Below are 20,901 nucleotides of genomic sequence, written 5' to 3' on the forward strand. Positions count from 1 at the left end.
TTATATTTTTGTTACTATTTTGGGAAGCTCTTATTTTGTTCTTGGCATCAATAGATAATATGTGAAGAATGGCATATTAAATATTTTCTCCTTTTACATAGACATTAAAACAATAGTATTAATTATGTACTCATATTTATCTCTGAACTCTTAAACAAAAAGACATCAGAGTTTTTAAAATTCTCTCAACTAATATTATATTTAATTTATGAAAGCATTATAATTTTATGAAATAAATGAAAGTATAAATAACTTATTTTATTTTCAGAAGTAAAGGTTTTGCCATGTATTTTTATTGTTATATTGAAATTAATTACTTAGTTTTAATGTGTTTTTTAACATAAAGTGAAATACAAAGATATAATTATTGAAAACAGTTATAAATAGAAAATGTTCAGAAACCATTCATAAGAATAAAACTACTTGTGGTGTGTTTCAATTGTTAAGGATTCATAGTAGATGATTCAGGGGAAAATAATACTTGTAAAACACTAAACAAAGTAAATCTATCGTTTTAAAAAAAAAAAAAAGGTACAGGTACCTTTCAGTTTCATTATTGTAATGATTTACATTGTCTCCTCCCAATGGTACTCTTTGATGAGCATGGATTGATATACTGGTGCATTGCCATGCATTTTTGTATGGTTGGGCAATTCTTTACTTCTCTCTTTTCAGGATTCTTCCTTCTTATAGCAGCCCATTAACAATGAAGGATATCAACTTTTCCTTTGCTTCTATCCAAAAAAAATTTCTGAGACCACGGAGATGATTTTTTCTTTCTTATGACTGGCTGTGTTGAAAAATTCGATATATGTTCAGTGCATTATGGCAATTTTTGACTGATATCCTGACTATTGCTGCTATTTCCTTGACTGGAGGTCTGATGTTAGTGAGTGTCAAATGCGCAGTCACACAGTTTCATGGATACATGTGATAAGGTTTCTCTACAAGTAAGGTTTAACTAATTTAAAATATACTGTAAAATTTATTTCCTTGACAGTTTTTTTTCTCTTAAAATAACATTTTCAAGATTCTTAATATTTTCTTCATTTTTCAAGATGTACACCCATTATAAATGTCATCTTCACATGATATCATTAAAAAATGCTTATGACAGTCATAAGCTGCTAATTCTACTTCTTCATTCTCAGTTCTCCATAATGCTTGTTCAAGTACATTATTTTTTTTTTTTTTAAGAAAAACAAATTTGATATCTGCATTGTATAATCAGTGACATTTTTGATATGAAACAAACAGCTTTAGCATTTTTGTATGTAAAACCAGAAATATGTGATGTGACTATATCATGATGTTATGAGTGCTGCCACCGTAAAAAACAAAAATTTTCTTATTACAATTGCTATTTTAAACAGTAAAAGGCAGTTCTGGGAACTTTTGAACCTATCTTCTGTATAAATCTATTTGGATGCCATATGACTCTTCATGTATTCTAAGAAGACCAAATTTTTTTCATATATTTATCCCACAAGTATTCAGGAAAAATATCAGGCTGTATTTTTGTTAGTTTTGAAGTGATTTTATATAAGTAGTGTTACAGTTTATTACAGATTAACATTTCAACTCATCCTAAAGCTGCTTTTCTTGTTAAAAAAAAAAAATGCAAGCATACATTTTTATTTGTATAAATGTTGCCCTCTCTGAATTTAATGAGTATATATGTGCACAATTAAAAAGAATGAGTAAAAGTCATACTTAAAATTAATTTTATTTATAAAATGTTTTTTATTTTTATTATGAGCCTATGTAAGATCAGCTGCTGTTACCTACTGAGGAACAAAGTCAGTGTACCTTAAGCTACTGTTACCATTTTTGTTAAATATTAAGTACAAGTCTAAAAGTGTCACATCTATCCCTAATTGTAAATATCCAGCTAACTCAGAAAAGAAAATAAACACGCCATCATACTGGATGCCGTGGTAGCTTCCAAAGTGCTAAAAACTCTGTTAATATTACAAATTTTTAGATCAATAGTTAAAAATATGCAGAGTATTCTTCTTTTAAATTAAGTAGTTTAGAAAAACTTATATTTAAAGTGTTTTAATTCTTAAGAAGAGTTAATGACGAAAAAGATAAGATAATTTTTAAAGTTGCACTCAAAAGACACCATACATAATATGTGTTCATATTAATGTTTAATGTTATTAAGTGACTTTTGTTATCTTCACTTTTAATGTATGCACATTTATTGTTTAATTTTTATAACAACTGCCTATTAATTATGCATGTGATAATAAAAAAGGATATTTAAAAATGCCTTCATAAGATTCTTTATGATTTCTGGTTGTTTGTTGCTGACTCTCTGGAAAAATTTGATACAAATTCAGTCCCTTGCCCAATTATGGCTAAAGCTAGTTATGCCCAATTTTCATTGTATTATAAGTATATTAAGATTTTTTTTTAGTTTTAGGTATTAGTTTTAGTTTTGTTACAGATATATGTTAAAATTTTCTAATATATTAAACCAATTATTATATGTGATTAATTTTGGTTTTAGACTCGAGTTGAAGATGAAAGTAATCAAATGAATGATATAATACAAGAAGGATTTGTTGATTCATATAACAATCTTACGTTGAAGAGTGTTATGATGTTAAAATGGGTCCAGCGGTATTGCAGTTCCATAAAATTTCTTATGAAGACAGATGACGACATGTTTGTTAATTTACCTGCTCTTGTCGCTTTACTCAGATCACCTACCAGATCTTCAAATCTGTTACTTGGTTCCCTGATATGTAGTGCTAAGCCTATATTAGATACAGGAAGTAAATGGTATGATAATGATTTTATCTTTGTATTTTTAATAATTGACAGTATTTAGTTAATATATCAGTTATTTATTTATTATGTGATTCTAGTATTCGGTCTAAAAAAGCTGGCCCCAAACCTATGGTAATGAAAATTGAGATTTATTTACACTACCCTTATGATCTAAGTTTTCCTTTTAAACAATTATTTTTTGTCTTGCATATTTCCTCTTTCATTTGTTTTTTTTTTTTTATATATATACTAATAAAAAGTAATATTTTAAACGTATAATCTTGACTAGTTAAAGTGGTTAAAATATGTAACCACTTATAACTTAGTCAGTTAACTTATTAACTTAGTCAGTAAATAAGTATAAAAGTCTTGTAAATTCACCAAACACATCATAAATAGTAGTTTTATCACATTTTTTTCTATTAATGAGAAATTAAAATATTTTAATTACATGTAAACTACATGAATAGAAAAAGTTACTTATTAGAACATCTTACATTATCTCATGCCCTTGTGAGAATGGTGAAAAAACTTTTCTCACCTTGGTAACATCTCATTAAAAGAAATAATATCTTAAAAAATTCTAGCATGACAGCTTGAAATGAAGTCTAATCCCCGCTTGAGAGCGCCTCTTCATTATTCTCTGTCCTGATTTTTTTTTTTCAGTTCTTTAATAGAATCTATTAAAGAATATTTAATAGATTTAGGTTGCTTATCTATTTTTACACAAGCAATCATATAAAGTACATTATTTTTTGTTAAATTTTTCATCATATATTAATTATGCATATATAATAATAAAATATATTTCAGTACACATCCGTATGGAATTGTCTAAGTTAGGTTTTATTAATTTTGATCTTAAATACGCTCAAAACATCATGAAATACAAAAATCTTGGTTGAGGTAATTTTTTTTCAAATATTTTCTTTTTGCCAAGCCAAATATTACAAAAGCTGGGAAAGTAAAGAATGCTGCAGTATTTATTATATTTTATATTATAATATTTCATATAAATTTATAACTTTTGTCATCTTTTTATTTCTTTTCTTTGGCTGCATTTCCTTCTTTAAGGTGCTGCAGCCATTGAGGTATTAAATGGTTGTATGAATCATTTCCTAATTTTCTCCCTTCAAGTTAACCTTCTCAATCACTACTTCCTCATGTCTTATATACCGTATTACTGAACTTTGTCTTCCTTGTTCTTTTCTTTCATCCTTTTCCAGATTTTTTTAATAAAAATGTTCTTTACTGTTCTATATTCCTTTCTCTTTAGCACATTCTCTCACCAATTGTAGTCGTAATCTTGTGTGTTTGATGATTTGATTATATCTTGTATCCATATTAATCTTTTAACTTATTTAGTAAATGTATGCCATTTACCATTTGTTTTTAGTTTACTAAAGTTACCTTTTCTCAGAAAAAGTTTTTACACAATGGAAATCTAATTTTAGAGTTTTAAACGATTAAACGATTAAGCTCAAAAGAGCTTAATCATTTAAATTATTAAATTATCTTATTATTATTAATTTTATTCTTTTAAATTACTAGATATATATATATATATATACACACATTATCTCTTTCAGATAAGAAGGGACTTCTACAATATATATTTGTCTGTAGAAAGATTTGAATTGATGAAATAAATCTTTCACCAAAGAAATTTGCCAGTTTGTTGATTTTAAATGCAATTTATATAGCAGATGCAACAGTTGTTTTTACCCAGTCAAAATTGATGAGAAAATAGTTTTCTTGTTATGTAAGTTTTACTACAGACAGTTGCTTAGAGCTGCAACAGATACTGTTATGGAGATGATTGACTCTAACATCTGAGTGGCAAGACCAGCATAGCACTGACTTCTGTTGGCCTTCTCTGTTCAAATAAAAGTTCCATTAATAGTCATAAGTTGAGTTGTTAGAATTGCTAAGAAAGACAGCCCCTTTAAATCATTAAAATTGTGTAGTTCACAGAAAAAAGAAATAAGAAAAATGTTTTGGAACATTTTAAGTTAATTTACAATTTTTATACCAGTATTTTTTCTGTTTTAAAGGTATACTCCTCACTATATGTATCATGGTCAGATATATCCTAACTATTTATCTGGAACCGGATATATTATGTCTCGTGATGTCGTGACAAGATTATATCAAACAGCTTTAGAAACACCATTAATTCATATTGAGGATGTGTATATAACAGGTAAATTTTTATTACTGATCAAAATTTAATCTTTTGTTAGTATATTACAAGAATGGACCATGAAATGGAGTGAAGATTTGTTGTTGCATCTCCTTTTTTAACTCTTGATTTGCATTATATTTTAAAGAAACGAAAAGATAAAATTCCTTCAAAAATAGTGCATATACTGAGAGTATAGGAAGGTGGATAAATTCAGGAGATTTAATGTAGGAATTTTCTAGATTTAATTTTAGTTTATAATGCAGGTAAATAAGGATGTCTTGTGTAACATTGCAAACTCTAAAAGCATGAAGTGTTAGGGATGAATTGCTCTTAGGAAGCACATGAATTGAAAAGAGAAGAAATGTGTAAGTTTGGCAAATATCATGATAGATGAAATTTTTCTAAAACCATATACTCACTACCACCAGTAAACCTCAACTGTTATTCTTAAAATCTTTGCAAACGTATTACAACTTCTTTTTGTGTATACCTGTATGACTCATTTTTTTTTCAGTGTTAAAGTTATAACTCCCTCACGGATTATGAGACCGTGCTGATGGTGAGGGGGCTTCAGTGTTCACTGATACAGAGTAGCTGGACTGAAGATGCAACAATATCGGAGAGGTATCTGTAGAGAGCCAGACTAAGGAATGATTCCTGAAAGAGGGCAGCAGCTCTTTCAGTAGTTGTTAAGGGAACAGGTCAGGAGGACTTAAACAGCCATATCAACATCACTCAATCTTCTGAGTACTGCGCAGCTGAAAGCAATGGAAAACTACAGCTGTTTTTTTCCAAGAAAATGTAGCTATCTGCATTTTCATGCAACAAAGATGGAGGTACCTTCCTTGATAAAATATTCTGGAAGTAAACTAGTCCCCTGTTTGGATCTCTGGGTTGGGGACTACCAAGGAAAGGGTCACCAGAAAATTAAAAAATAACATTTTACGAGTCGGAGTGTGGAATGTTCAAAGTCTAAAAAAAGGTTGATTGGTAGGTTAGAAAATTTAAAGACGGAAATGGGTAGGTTAAATGAAGATGTAGTAGAAATTAGCGAGATTCAGTGGGAAGGGGAAAATGACTTTTGGTCACATAAATTTAGAATAATTAATTCGGCATCAAATAAAGGGCAGATAGGAGTAGGTTTCATAATGAACAAGAAGATAGGGAAGAGAGTAGAGTATTTCAAAAAGCTTAGCAATAGAATCATTGTAATCAAAATAAAATCAAAACATAAGCTGACAACAATTGTTAATATCTATATGCCTACAAGTGCACATGGTGATTATGCGGTAGTGTGTATACGAAGAAATTGACGAATCAATTAAATACATAAAAGGGGATGAAAATTTTATAATAGTTGGGGATTGAAATGCAAGCATTGGAAAAGGCAACCAAGGAAATATTGTGGGTGAATATGGGCTGGGCAAAAGGAATGGTAGAAGGGACTGACTTCTGAGTTTTGCATGAAGTGTAATTTAGTAATTGCTAACACCCTGTTTAAAAATTATAATAGAAGAATAAACACTTGGAAAAAGCTGGGCGATACTGCAAGGTATCATATAGATTATATCATGGTTAAGCAAAAATTAAAAAATCAACTCGTCAACTGCAAAGCATATCCAGGAGCAGAAATTAGCAGTGACCATAATTTAGATATCTAAACCTTGGATATCAGAGGATATATTGCAGCTGATGGATGAATGTAGAAAGTATAAGAATGTTAGTGATGAAGGATGGTAAAAGGAACTATCGACAATTAAGAAATACTATAAACAAGAAGTGCAAACTAGCGAAAGGAGAGTGGATTAAAGAAAAGTGTTCAGAAGTGGAAAGAGAAATGATAATTTGAAAAATAGACAGAGCATATAGGAAAATTAAGGAGAATTTTGTGTTACATAAGTTAAAATCTGATAATATATTAAATAAAGATGGTAAACTGATTTATAATACAAAAGAAAAGGTTGATAGGTGGGTGGAATATGTTAAGAGCTATACACAGGAAATGAATTAGAAACTGTTGTTATAGAGGAACAAGAGGAAGTCAAATAGAATGAAAAGGGAGATACAATACTGAGATCTGAATTTAATAGAGCATTAAGGAATTTGAATGGCAGAAAGGCTTCTGGGATAAATGGGATACCTGGAGAATTACTGTGCAGTGCAGGTGAGAAAGCAATAGATAGATTATACAAGCTGGTGTGTAATATTTGCGAAAAAGGGGAAGTTCCATCAGACTTCAAAAAGAGTGTTATTGTCATGATATCAAAGAAAGCAGAAGCAAAAAAATGTGAAGAATACAGAACAATTAGCTTAACTACTCATGCATCAAAAATCTTAACTAGAATTCTGTACAGAAGAATTGAGAGGAGAGTGGAAGAAGTGTTAGGAGAAGACCAATTTGGTTTCAGAACAAGTATAGGAACAAGGGAAGCAATTTTACTGGTCATAGAAAGAAGATTAAAGAAAAACAAACTGACATACATGAAATTTGTAGACTTAGAAAAGGCATATGATAACTTAGACTGGAATAAAATGTTCAGCATTTTAAAAAGGTTAGGTTTCAAGATAGAAATAGAAGAACAGTTGCTAACATTTACAGAAACCAAACTGCAACAGTGATAATTGAAGAGCATAAGAAAGAAGCAGTAATAAAAAAGGGGGGAGTCCAACAAGGATATTCCCTATCCCCACTACTTTTTAATCTTTACATAGAACTAGCTGTTAATGATGATAAAGAACAATTTAGATCTGGAGTAACAGTGCGGTGAAAAGATAAAGATGCTATGATTTGGTGATATAGTAATTCTAGCCGATAGTAAAAAAGATTTAGAAGAAACAATGAATGGAGGTAGTTCTTCACAAGAACTACCACATGAAAATAAACAAGAACAAAACGAAAGTAATGAAATGTAGTAGAAATAAAGTAGATGGATCACTGAATATAAAAATAGGATAAGAAAAGACTATGGCGATGAAAGAATTTTGTTATTTGGGAAGTAGAATTACTAAAGATGAACGAAGCAGGAGTGATATAAAATGTCAAATAGCACAGGCGAAATGAGCTTTCAGTCAGAAATATAATTTGCTTACATCAAAAATTTATTTAAACGTCAGGAAAAAATTTTTAAAAGTATATGTTTGGAGCATAGCTTTATATGAAAGTGAAACTTGGATGATCAAAGTACCTGAGAAGAAAAAGCTTTTGAAATGTGGTGCTATAGGAGAATGTTAAAAATCAGGTGGATGGATAAAATGATAAATGAAGAGGTATTTTAGCACATTGATGAAGAAAGAAAAGCATTTGCAAAAAAAAAAGCTAAAAGAAGAGACAGACTTATAGGTCACATCTTAAGGCTTCCTGGAATAGTCCTGCTTTGATATAGGAGGAACAGGTAGATGGGAGAAATTGTACAGGCAGGCAACATTTGGAATACGTAAAACAAATTAAGGATGTAGAATGTAGGTGGTATACCGAAATGAAATGAATTGGCACTAGATGGGGAATCTTGGAGAGCTGCATCAAACCAGTCAGATGATTGAAGACAAAAAAAATTAAAAAATAAATTATAAAACAGAGTTAATACTATCTTACCTAAACACATTCAGTGGCATACTGCAGTCGATAATTTATGCATAAACTATAATTTTACATGATTAGTTGTATGATGCTACTGGCATCATCTGTCCACATGACAATCTTTTTTCTTCGTTATCTGATGGAATTAATTTGATTACTGGATATTTATTATACAGAAAGAAAATAATGAAACAAAATTTTGATTTAAAGACCATGATGTAGCATCATTCCTTGAATATCAAAATCTACGATAAGCCATGATAAAAATATTTGAGAATTGTAAAAGTCTTGGTTTGAATTTGGAAAAGTTTCTATGAAAGATGATTCTAAAATTCCATCATACTGTTTTAATTCAAGGAAGTGGATTGTCTGCCCGTATAAATCATTCAAATAAACCAAATGCATTAAAATTTCAAGATTGGATAAACATTAAACATTTCTAACATTACGATAAGATGGTGGTTATGTCATGTCAAATGCTACAGACAAGCAAAAAGAATGACTTGATTATTATGGCAATAGAGCGACTTTAATAATAATTTGGTGGGGAAAATCAACAAAAAAAATCGGATTAAATATTATACTTAGTGGATAACATGAATAGAATTTGCAGTAAGGATAATGAAAGCAAAATGGTTATGATAACAGACAAAGATGATGTAACAAGGCATACACTTGGTCATTGAAGAAAAAGCTGAATTGGACAATGATTTTTTGGAAAACGCACGCCAAATGTGGTGTCAAAACAGAAAATTGAAAAAGTAGGACAGGATTGATATGAATACCTGATGTACAAGGAGAATGTACCAAAAACTGTGAACATCTTGCAAAAAGCAAAGAAATTGGCTATGTGAAAAGATCTCATACCATGGGGCAATAACAAAATAAATATTGCTGCTTCTGATTTTGAATATACTGTACAGCTTTGAAATTAATATCTACTATATAGAAAAATATAGCATGAATGTATGTATATTTTTTTTGTAACACCTAGTGTATGTATGACTTAAAACATGTATGAAGGTGGATCAATAAGTACTCGTGTTAGGAATGAAATGCAAGTTTTTCAGAAAAATCATTTATTTTTCAACATAATCTCCTTTTTTATACATTTCCCAACATCCCTGCCATATTTTTAAACCCTCTAAAAAATACAATTTGTCAAACTCTGAAAAATAGACTTCTGTCTTGACGATAACCTCCTTGTTTGAGCTGAATTTTTTCCCCGCGAGCCACATTTTCATGTTGGGGAACAGAAAGAAGTCTCAGGGAGCCAAGTCAGATGGGTATGCTGGATGCGGCATCAATTTGTAGCATAATTCATGCAATTTGGCTGTGACGATTCAGGACCTGGTGCATTGTCATGATGAAATGGTTCTTTTTTCTTTGCCAAGTGGGGCCGTGTCTGTTTCAATTTCTCGTTGAATCGGTTCAATAATCTTCACTGTTGTACTGCCCCGAGATTGTACTTCTTTTTTCCAGAAAGTCTTAGGATTATTGTTCCCTTTGCATCCCAAAAAATCATAGCCATGACCTTCCCAGCTGATGGAACCATCTTGGCCTTCTTTGGAGCAGATTGCCTGGAACCCATTGTTTTGATTGTTGTTTGGTCTCTGGCATATACGTAATATTTGTACTATATTTTTACTATTATTTTTTTTGTAATATTTGTAATGATCCAGGTTTCATCAACGATAACAACTCGACATAAAACCTCCTGTGGATTTCACTTAAAGAGGTCCAAACACTGTTTTGAAATTGATAACTGTATTTGCTTGTTGTCCGAGCAATCACCGCACCCATCGAGCCAACAGCTTTCTCATTCTTAACTTATCATGTAAAATGTTTATTGCCGTTCCATACGACACACCTACGACCTCTGCTACTTTGCACACTTTTGTTGGGCGATCAGCAAGAATCATGTCATGGACCTTTTCAACAATTTCCTCAGTAACCACATTGCTGGGCAGCCTGGGCGCTCCTCATAAAAAAACAATGTATGGTCACGTTGAAATTCATTAAACCAATATCTCCCAGTTGTCATAAATTGTGAAGAGTCCCTCAATTCTGTCCCTATAGACAGAATCCAATTTTACATTTATTTCTTTTCCAACCAAAAATAAAAAGCATATAACGGATTGATACTATTCTTTTCCCATTGTATCAAAAAACACCAAACACGTTTAAATACAAATGGCTGTCAAATAAAAACTAATCTGTGAATCAGTCTGAAATTTTGAATGGCACTGTTTGATAGATACTAGTATGCTGTAGTAATGCCATCTTTCCTCAGAAGCACCACTTGTCTTCAAACACTTATTGATCCAACATCTTATAAGACTTCAAATTATTTTTTTATGTCTTAAAAAATAATCTTCAGGTCGTGTATTATGTTCGTGATTTTCAGATCTTTGAGTACTGTGACTTTTATTATTCACCCAAAAAGCCACAAAATTAGCTCTTGTAATTTCTGTACACACCTGTATATAATGCATGAGTCTTGCACACATTATACATAAAAAAATGAAATTAAAAGTACAAAAGTCAACTTCATATTATTTTAAAATTTCATATTTAACATATTATACATACATAACAAATCTGTGCACAACTAATTCACTTATTGTGTAATAATATAAAAATTATAAAATAATAAATGTAAAAATTAAAAAAAAAAACTAATACTTAAAAGTAAAACAATTTTTTAAATGTTTACCCTAATAAATAAAAAGTATGAAAAGTGTCTGTGAAGTAGACATTATATAGCAGAACACAGCTGCAAAGTATAGCAAAGCCTTTTTTTTTTAAATTACCATAAATAATTGAACATTCTTACTTTTCAGTAATTAAAATTATTATATTTCTTTAAAAAAATACTGTACAATAAAAATTAACCAATTAAAAAACAGTAGCAACTGCATGTCTCATGTGGAATTTTAAAAATCTACCAAAAAATTCCAAGTTGCAAGGTGCTCCAGACAATTTTTATAGGAAGGTAGCACTACTGAATTCCAATAGACAATTCCAAATATTTCCAGCCTGCCTAACTAATTACAAAGGTATATAAAAGTAAATATGAGAATTGGCATCAAGCAGTTCATTGCATGAATACTAAATGCTGAAGTTGCTAAAGATTGCATTGAACATAGACATGAAGATTTTTATAAAAGCAGTGAATGTAAAATTGAAACCAGTTGAGTGGATCAATAGCTGCAGCAGATTTACTCAACCGATCAGTATTAATTAATTGTCAAGTATTATACTTCAGGCAGATTATTGATTTTAGGACATTTATGAAAATTTGTAAGATATATAACAATTCAGTTAAGTAAAATATTAAATTTATCTTCTACACAAATATACATCTATAAATTATCGCATTTTTACATTTATATCTGATACTGTTGGGTACTACATTTTGAATTTTCTGAATTATTTTTATCAAGAGCCAGATTTTAGTGTTATTCTGGCTGAGGTGAAAAGTATTATTTAATGTTGTAAATTGTTCAAAATTCTGGTGTGAGTGTGTTTTAAATGTTTGAATTTATCATATTCTGTTGAAATTTCTTTGAAAAACCATGTTTGAAAGATAATGGAATTTGAAAAAATTCTCAAAATAATGTTATTTAAAATCAGTAAAAATGTTACTAATTCTGTAAATATCTTCATATAATATTTCCTTATTACCATTTTGTATAACATCTGTGCTTTGTAATAGGTATTTGTGCAAAAAGAGCTGGTATCAGGCCTAGAAATCATCCAGGATTTACTTATCAACGTCGTCGTCTTTCTGAATCCTGCAACCCTCGTCATTTAACTAATCATAGGTTAACTATTGAAGATCTTCATGTAGCTTGGAGTTATTTGTCAAATTGTTCAATTTCTGGAGACCAAATTACTGTTGAAACTATCCCTAGGCCTACTAAACACGGCACTCATTGTAACTGGTCACCTGTCAATATAAGATAAAACTTATAAAAATAATTAGTTCTAATTTTTTTTTTTTTTTGTTATTTTTAACTTTATTCTCTAGCCATATTGTTCTTTTAAATCCTTCCTACTTTTTGTGTTGGAATGGTTTTTATAAGAGGTCAGTAAATAATTTTGTTTGTGGTTTAAGTGCCTGAAACTACTCTATTTCTTAAAATAATTAGTATATGTATTGATTATTTTGTGATGTCTTATTTATTTTAATATAAGTTTTATGTGTAATTTTTACTCGTTTTTCAAATTAGTGTTTTGTATTCCATTATTGTTAATTACATTTTGCTGTTTTCCTTTTAAAACAATAATTTTATTTTAATCATTATGCATTTCAGAAGTTCAATTTAATATTGATTAGATAATACTTTAGATCAGTTATTTTGATTTATAAAACCCAGATTTGGTCATTATTTAGTACTGTTTTATTTTCTAATAATGTTAGTAGAATTATTTACATCATATTAATTAAGCAATAACAATAGTTTTAACATACTTAATGAAATACAATAATTAATGAAAATAAAAATATATATAAATATAAATATCTCATTATCTATTACAGTGGTTCCCAGACTTTTTCCGAGTCGCAGCACCCCTTTTCAATTAAAATTTTTCCATGGCACCCTACCCTAAGTAAAAGTATGACTACTTGTAAGTAAGAGATAAAAATAAATAAAACTCATGTATCTTCATTATTTGTTTACTTTATTAACATTAAATTAATAATTATAAATGTCCTGGTTCAATTAATTATGAAGCTTTTATGGCGCCCCTGTGAAGAGGCTGCAGCTCCCCGGGGCGCCATGGCACACAGCTTGGGAATCACTGATCTATTAGATAATTGAAAACTTGTTTGTTAGAGTGGGAGAAGTTGAATAATGGTAGAAGTGACTTGAGATTCATGTGGAGGGGTAGAGAAGTGTGTGCGCATGTGTGTGTATGTATGTGTGAACATATAGTAGAGGACATTTACCAGTCATATCTCATATTTATCCATATTATTTATTGCCATTCATTTTTTATTAATTCGATTGTGTTTGTTTTACATTTTCATTAAAGTGTCTACAGAAGTATAAGGTTCGGTATAATTTTGTTATTATAACCACGGTCTTAACATTTTGGTGCCGAAACCAACTGGTGGACTGGCAATCATAAAAATACTTTATTGTAAACAGTATAAATATTTTTGAGTTTTTCTTAAATTGGTCTAGTTTTTGTATTGCAGTTATTAATGTTTTAATATTGCACCATTTATGGATGCTTTAATATTGTACCATTGTTTAAATCATGCTGTACACATGCAGAATGAGAAAAATTCTTCAGTTTGCAGTTATACAATCTTATCTTCACAGCCACATGCATTAGCACTACTACTTATCTATATACAACTGGTCACATTTATTACCATCAAAGCAATTGTGTGCATTCCTTTGTTTTCTAAGAATTCCTATCACATTTATCTCATAACCATATTTTTGTTATACAAAATTTCTAATTTATTTCATAAACAACCCAACCTTCTGTTATTTTTGTAATCAATTATTGTTATGTTTACAAAATACTATTTGGTGGTTTTTTTTTTGATAATGAAGTTTATTTCATTTGTTTTTTTTTGTTTTAAAATTCAAATTTTTTTAGAATTATGTAATAGCTTACATCTTATATCCAATATTTTTATTACAAACAACTATGTATAATCAGTTTCATTTCAAAAATGTATTAATCTCATGACTAATTTGTTAAATACAACATATATTTAATCAGGTTTATGAATAATAATACAATTGTTTTGTTACTTTGAAGAATAAAAAAAATATAGTTCAAAATATCTATTGCTAATCTTGTTACTAAAAAAGCCAGAGCCCTAATAAAGACAAATGCCATACGATTCAGAATATTTTTGATTATATGTAAGGTTGATGACACATAATCACTTAATAGGTTCCATTTAAAGTTGGAAAAATTCAAAGTGAATATTATTCAAGACAACTAATGATGCTCTTGGATACTTCTCAAGAAAATATTAGATGGAATTTTATTCCTCCAAGGTCTACACATTTTAATGGTTTGTAGTAGATACAAGTGACATCAGTAAATTATCATCTGGTAAGAATAATTGTTAAGGCATTTTTAACACATGAAGAATTATATACTGCTATTTGTAACATAGAAGGTTGTTTAAATTACCGTTCTATCATTCCTCTCTTTCATCAGACCCTTTCGATATTAATTAATCCTCTTATTTCTGGGCCTTTTTTGATATGCCACTACTAACAGCATTACCTGAAGAAAATGTCACCACATTTAACTCAAATTAATCAACTTGCAGTGCATTTTTGGAATAGCTAGAGAAGGGAATGCATTCAAGAGTAGAATTGAAGATGTTTGTGGAGATAATCCACAAATTATTTCAACGTCTGAACCTAGTAGTTTATGAAGAGAGCATTTCACTTATGAACTGGAAATCAGATCAAGTGACAAAAGTCATTCCTGGTGTGGTCGGCAAAGTTTATGTAATCTTAATTAAAACAAGTACAAACATTAAAAAATCCATTAATAAAGAATTTCCATTCCCTGTGAGTAACTTTGAGGATATTAACTCATCTCTTATTCATAGTCCTAGTGTTTTTTTAAATGTGTAATTCTTTTATACAGCTTTTTTAATGTATATTTTTGGTAAAGTTCATAGTTAAAAATGTTAGATATAATTTTGGTAAAGTTAATAAATAATTCAGTTATTTTCTCAAAATGGGTGGAAGGTAAAATTAATGAAACACATAGTGAGAGAAGAAAGAATGACGAGGGGTGACTCTTAAGAGTATTCTGGTGGAATGGGAGTGAGATATGTTTGTAAGCATTCTGTATGGACATGTGATAGTCATTTCTTGTCATTTGTCTTTTTATTAATTTAGTTATTTGTACATAATCATTGAAGTCTGTAGGTAAATGTAAGGTGGGGTGTTCATTATTACACCTCCACTCTTAACATAGTCAAGTTTTCTTTACCTAAACTGCCTCGTTTTTTTTTTAATACTTTTTTAACAAATAATGTTTGTGTATTTTTTCATCATTATTTGACCTCTGTTTAATTTCAACAAAGAAAATTGTTTACTCATATAAAACAATTATTTAGATTATTTATTTAAATATATTACTGTGAATTATTGTTCCATGTTGTGATCTACTTGTAATTATTTAATATCCTCTTTTGTATTTTCTTTATACTGTATGTTGATAAGTGTGTTTTTAGTGCATATTCTGTTACTAAGGATATGAGAAAAATTAATTTTAATTTGTTTGTTGTTTTTATATATTTGTAATTATTTATTATGTTGTTCACATATCTAGGACTCTTGATTGGTTGTCTAGCTACAGTTACAGCTGCCCTTCAGTGTTGGTCAATTTTATATATATAGTGTGCTTTACTCTCTGTCATCAATTTATTTTTTTCTTAAAAGTAATTTATACTTAACAATATATTTCACATTTTGGGTACTGCAGCTCTTCTCATAGATAAATTTTTGGGAGGAGTTAATACCAAAAATGATAGCCGACTTGTCAGTTATTTTTGAGTAAATTTCATGTAGAATATGAATTTATTTATAGTCTACAAAAGATACAAAGATGCAAAACAATCACCATCATTTTATTATTATAACTTTTTAATAAGTAAAAGTAGAGTCAGGCTAAAGTTATCACTGCCTTATTTTGTACAGGTATTTATTATTATTTAAAATTAAAGGTTTATAGAAACCACTATCACTCTTATAAGTTGTATCACAATTCATCATATTATTCATTGGCAGTTCAAGAATTATTTTTTACTGACATATTATTCAAATCTTAGAAATGGTTGTAAACAGTTTTTACAAATAACATCAATTAAAATTAGTTGATATAGTGCCTGTTTTTATATTTTTAAAAATTCAATAGTGGGAGAGTTACAGACAATGATGATTATAAAGTTAGTTGATAATGGGAAATTCTAATTGAAGAGCAGTTTACTTATTATTAAAATTATACTTAAGCTTTTGGTTGATAACAGTAATGGAAGTAGTGAATAAAGAAATTATTTGGTTCATGATAATTATTTAAATATTAAATAATTAAAGTTTGTGATGTAAAATAAAAACATTTTTGTAGAACTGAAAGTAAGTGTGGACTTTCAATTTTTTTAATTAAAAACGATTACAGGAGCTAGATGACTGAGTATATTTATGATTTGTTATACACTAAAGACATAAATAGAAAATTAAATTTATGAAAAACTTTAATGCATAATCCTCAGAATTGCTCAAAATAGATAGTGTAACTCAAGAAGAAACTATAGAAGAAAAAGAAACCTAACAAGATAAAATTGTAAACCCAACATTTGTGGAGAATGGCAGAGAAATTTGTGCTGAAAGAGAAAAGGTAAGATGATCAAAAGCCAAGGGCAGGAAGTAAAAAGTCAGATATAGCTGAATATGGTAATGACTGATAAATTTAATGAGCATAAGTACTAAAATTCTTACAGAAGGATGCTCAAATGATGGTGTGAACATCCCACTAGTGTTTTGGAAAATAATGGTTATAATACTTTAATAAATTTAGAACAGGAGAGTAGGACATTATTGAAAACAGATATCTTATGCTGCGGTAAGGCTTGGATAATGAAGGGCACTTGTTGCCATCATTTTTTAACAAAGTATACGGAGTAAAGGAGTTGAGCAAGCCCATAAAAGAGAAACAGAAAGGAAGAGTGATTAGAGGGATTCTAATTATAGTTAAAAAAGAAGTGAAACTGAAGATGCAGAATGCTGGTTAATTCCAAAGATAATAAGTTCAGAATGAGCATTTTTATTAAGAATTTAATACTTGAATCCAGATATTGACATGATTATGATAATCGAATAGCTGAAAGAAAACCTGTAGATTGAAATTATATGAAACAATTATTCGAGTCCCCAGATTTTAAGGATACTTTTTGTAATGTCTGAGGACTATGATATTTTTGGTAATTAAAAAGAAATCACACCAGTTTCATTAAATAGTACCACAAATGACTCAATGTACCCCAGGATATATTTTTAGAGATGGAGGGAAGTAGGTAGCCAATAGTATGTTGTGATGTACAGCTAAAAAAAAAAAAAAACAAGAAAGGGTGCAGCTAAAAATATAATAGTTTCATTCATCTTCAGAAAATTCTTAATCATGTAAATTTTGTAACCATCTGAGAAGCACAAAATTTGCAAGTGCTTCTAAGAAGCACAGATCTATAGGTTCTGTGATTAGTGAGTTGTGCTCACTAAGAGCAACAAACGTGCTATATAAAGATAGAGAGCATTTGTACATAGCTAAATGCAATTTCTTTTTCTTTTTATTCCATGTTTGGCCTAAATAGTAGTAATCTCTTTGGAAAAAATGAAATTTGTATTATAGACTGAAAAATAATACCAATATTCTTGAAATATAATTTAAGATATTTTTAATAATTACTTTTATTACAGAAATATTTTCTTTGGTTGTAATATCTTCTCTGTGGATTTTTATCACTTATTAGGTAATTTTCTTTATGTATAATTTTAAGGAATGTTTTCTTAATTTTATTTTATTTCTAGTAGTTTTATTTTTAATGCATATTTTATATTTATATAAATTAAGTATTACATTGATTATTGTGTATTACTTATTTTAATTTGATTATTATAAATTGTGATTTTATCTCAGATTTAATGATATTAGGGTGTAATTATTTACAGTATTGAAATATTAAAAAATAAATAAATATATATATATATGTGTGTGTGTGTGTGTGTGTGTATGTATATATATATATATATATACACACACACACACACACAGTATAGTATCTGTTATTTCATTTTATTATTGACAGTAAAAAATTTAATCTGTTTTAACTCTTTTAGTTAAACACTGCCACTGTTTTTATTTCCTATTAGAGAAACAAGAAATAAAAACAGTATTTATAAAAATAAAAAAATAAAGTATTTTTATTCCTGTGTAAATAAAAATATATTTTTTTAAAAATCCCATTAGTTTGTTTCTTTTTTATTTTAAATTGCGTAATATGTGTAATATATAATAGGATATTTGTATATATATTTATTTATTGATGAGTGAGTTTGTCTGTGTTATGTGTACATATATATGTATGAGTTACGTGTAGAAGTAGTATTCAAGGCTTAAATTTAAAAACCTCATTAAAATTAGTTAATTTTCATTAGTTATAACAATCTTGGTTTTTAAAAGTGCCAAAATATATTTGTCCCTTTCTTCAAGAAAAATTTCATTAAGTATTTTAATTATTTGTTACATATTTTTATTTAAGCAGTCTAGTGTATTATTGATAGCAATTTTTGTAGTATATTTTAAATTCTATTTTTAACATTTTTGTTTATTTAACCATTGAAATAATCCCAGTTTTGACATGAACTGTTGGTAATAAATTAAAAATATATATATTTTTATATTATATTTATTTATTATAAGATGTGGAATTGTATGTAACTTTCAGAACCACTGAAAGAAAACTTGGAACACCAGGCAAAAGACTTGTTTCATGTCACCCCTCCTTCCACACCTATTTCTGCTGAGGAAACTTTTGAAGTTTGTACATATTTGATATAACCAATCACATGTCTTTAAAAAATTGAAAAAAAATCACAATTTAATCATTAATGAATTTTTAATTCCTGTAAGTGAAATACATGTTCATAAAAAAATGACATTATTGCCCTCCTTTTATCTCGGTACACTCTTGTATGCAACATGCAAAAATGATCCATGACTTTTGAAGGACATGATGTAAGATAATGATGGATATCAAATGAGATAAAATTTGTAACATCACTATAACAGTTGGCTATAGCAGTTTCATTGAATTCAAAGGAGTATGGACCTATGAATTAGAATACTGAGATTATAGTTTATATCATTACCATGGATGTAATTATCTTTGATGGTTCTGCTGTGGGTTGTTTATAGCCCAGTATCAGTAATTCTGTTTACATCCTAGAAACATAAAAATGGGCTAAGAGAATTTCTACCTAGTTTGAATTTCTTTAAAGAGAATTTCTTTATCTAGTTTGTAAAGAAATTCCCTATTCTTGTCAAGGCCATTCAGTTTTTGCTTGATTACTATGTTGTAAGGCTGCAGTAAAAGCATGCAGAATACACCTGACATTAAGGTCAGATCATTAGAGGGCCTGTGCTCTGTTTCTAATGGAGCATGTAGGACTCTGATAAACTTATTCCTGGATACCATTGATATTTTCAGATGATCCTCCAGTTGATTTATCAACAAAAATTGAGCTGGTGGAATAAAATTTTTCAACCCGTGAATGAGTTATATCTTTCTGCACTACTGAAATTAAAACACTTCAAATTGCCTGTAAGTTTCTGCAATCTATTTACTTTCAAAGAAAAACATGCGCACAAGACTGTTGCATACTCTACCGATCCATCTCACTGACTGAATGAAGGTAGAAATAATGTTCATTTTAAAACAAAATCTAACGATGATTTACATTTACAAACTTTACAGCTATTGTAGCATTATCTGCAAGCAGATTAACATTTGATTAGAACAGTTAGTGCCCCTCCTGTGGTGACTAGTGAAAACTATAATCTTAGTAGAGTCAGTGAACATCATCCTTCGTACTAGTCAATTGTGTTCACTCTCAGAAATGGTCAGTAGATGTTTATTATTATTTCAAACAATCAGGAATAATACGTAAAAGATTATTAGTTACTTATCTTACAAAAATAAATACTAATCCAGAAGTTTCATTAATTTTTTTATTTATACTTTTTTTTTATCATTGTGCTCTGTAGCATGTTAAAAAGTCTGTTATCATGTTGCCCTAGGCAATCGCCTAATTTAAATTTACAGTAGTGCCAGCCCTGATAAGATTTTTTTTTTATTATTTTGGCTAGATTGTGTACTTTTTTGTATTGAAAGATTTTAAATCAATTTATTAAGATTTTCCTATTTATGAATTGGTTGTAATACACTTTATATGAATTCTATAATACCCCTTATATGGACTGGTTGATACATACATTTTTTCTTATTTTAATTTTACTGATGCTTATGTAAAAATTTTCTATGTGACTTGTTCATTGAGGATCTCTTCAAAATCTACTTTTTTATAGGAATATTTTGCATATAATTTTGTTGTGTAAATTATGGTAAAAGAAATTTGTGATGATAGAGAGTGAGCCAAGTATATATATTTTTATATATATAATAGAACTGATTCACATTTTGTATAAAATGTTATATTTATTTAGAAAAGAAGCTGATTATTGTGCATGGTTTTACTATTCTTTTATTACTGTAATTTAAACATTAGTTATTTTTGGCTATTTAATT

The 20,901-nt window shown here is 28.9% G+C and overlaps 1 protein-coding gene across 2 annotated transcripts in view; it reads left to right on the top strand.

Moving 5' to 3' along the window:
* The window catches only part of LOC142323548 (beta-1,3-galactosyltransferase 1-like), a 66,094-nt gene extending 52,044 nt beyond the window's left edge, over nt 1–14,050 (top strand). For both annotated transcript variants that reach the window (XM_075363324.1, XM_075363326.1), the window contains exons 3-5: nt 2,516–2,790; nt 4,833–4,981; nt 12,259–14,050. In XM_075363324.1, the coding sequence (XP_075219439.1) occupies nt 2,516–2,790; nt 4,833–4,981; nt 12,259–12,509 (675 nt within the window). In that variant the 3' untranslated portion in view covers nt 12,510–14,050. The remainder of the gene's footprint in view (nt 1–2,515; nt 2,791–4,832; nt 4,982–12,258) is intronic.
* Nucleotides 14,051–20,901: the final 6,851 nt, after the last annotated feature.

Source organism: Lycorma delicatula, chromosome 4 (genome assembly GCF_047948215.1).
Source record: "Lycorma delicatula isolate Av1 chromosome 4, ASM4794821v1, whole genome shotgun sequence".
Taxonomy (NCBI): domain Eukaryota; kingdom Metazoa; phylum Arthropoda; class Insecta; order Hemiptera; family Fulgoridae; genus Lycorma; species Lycorma delicatula.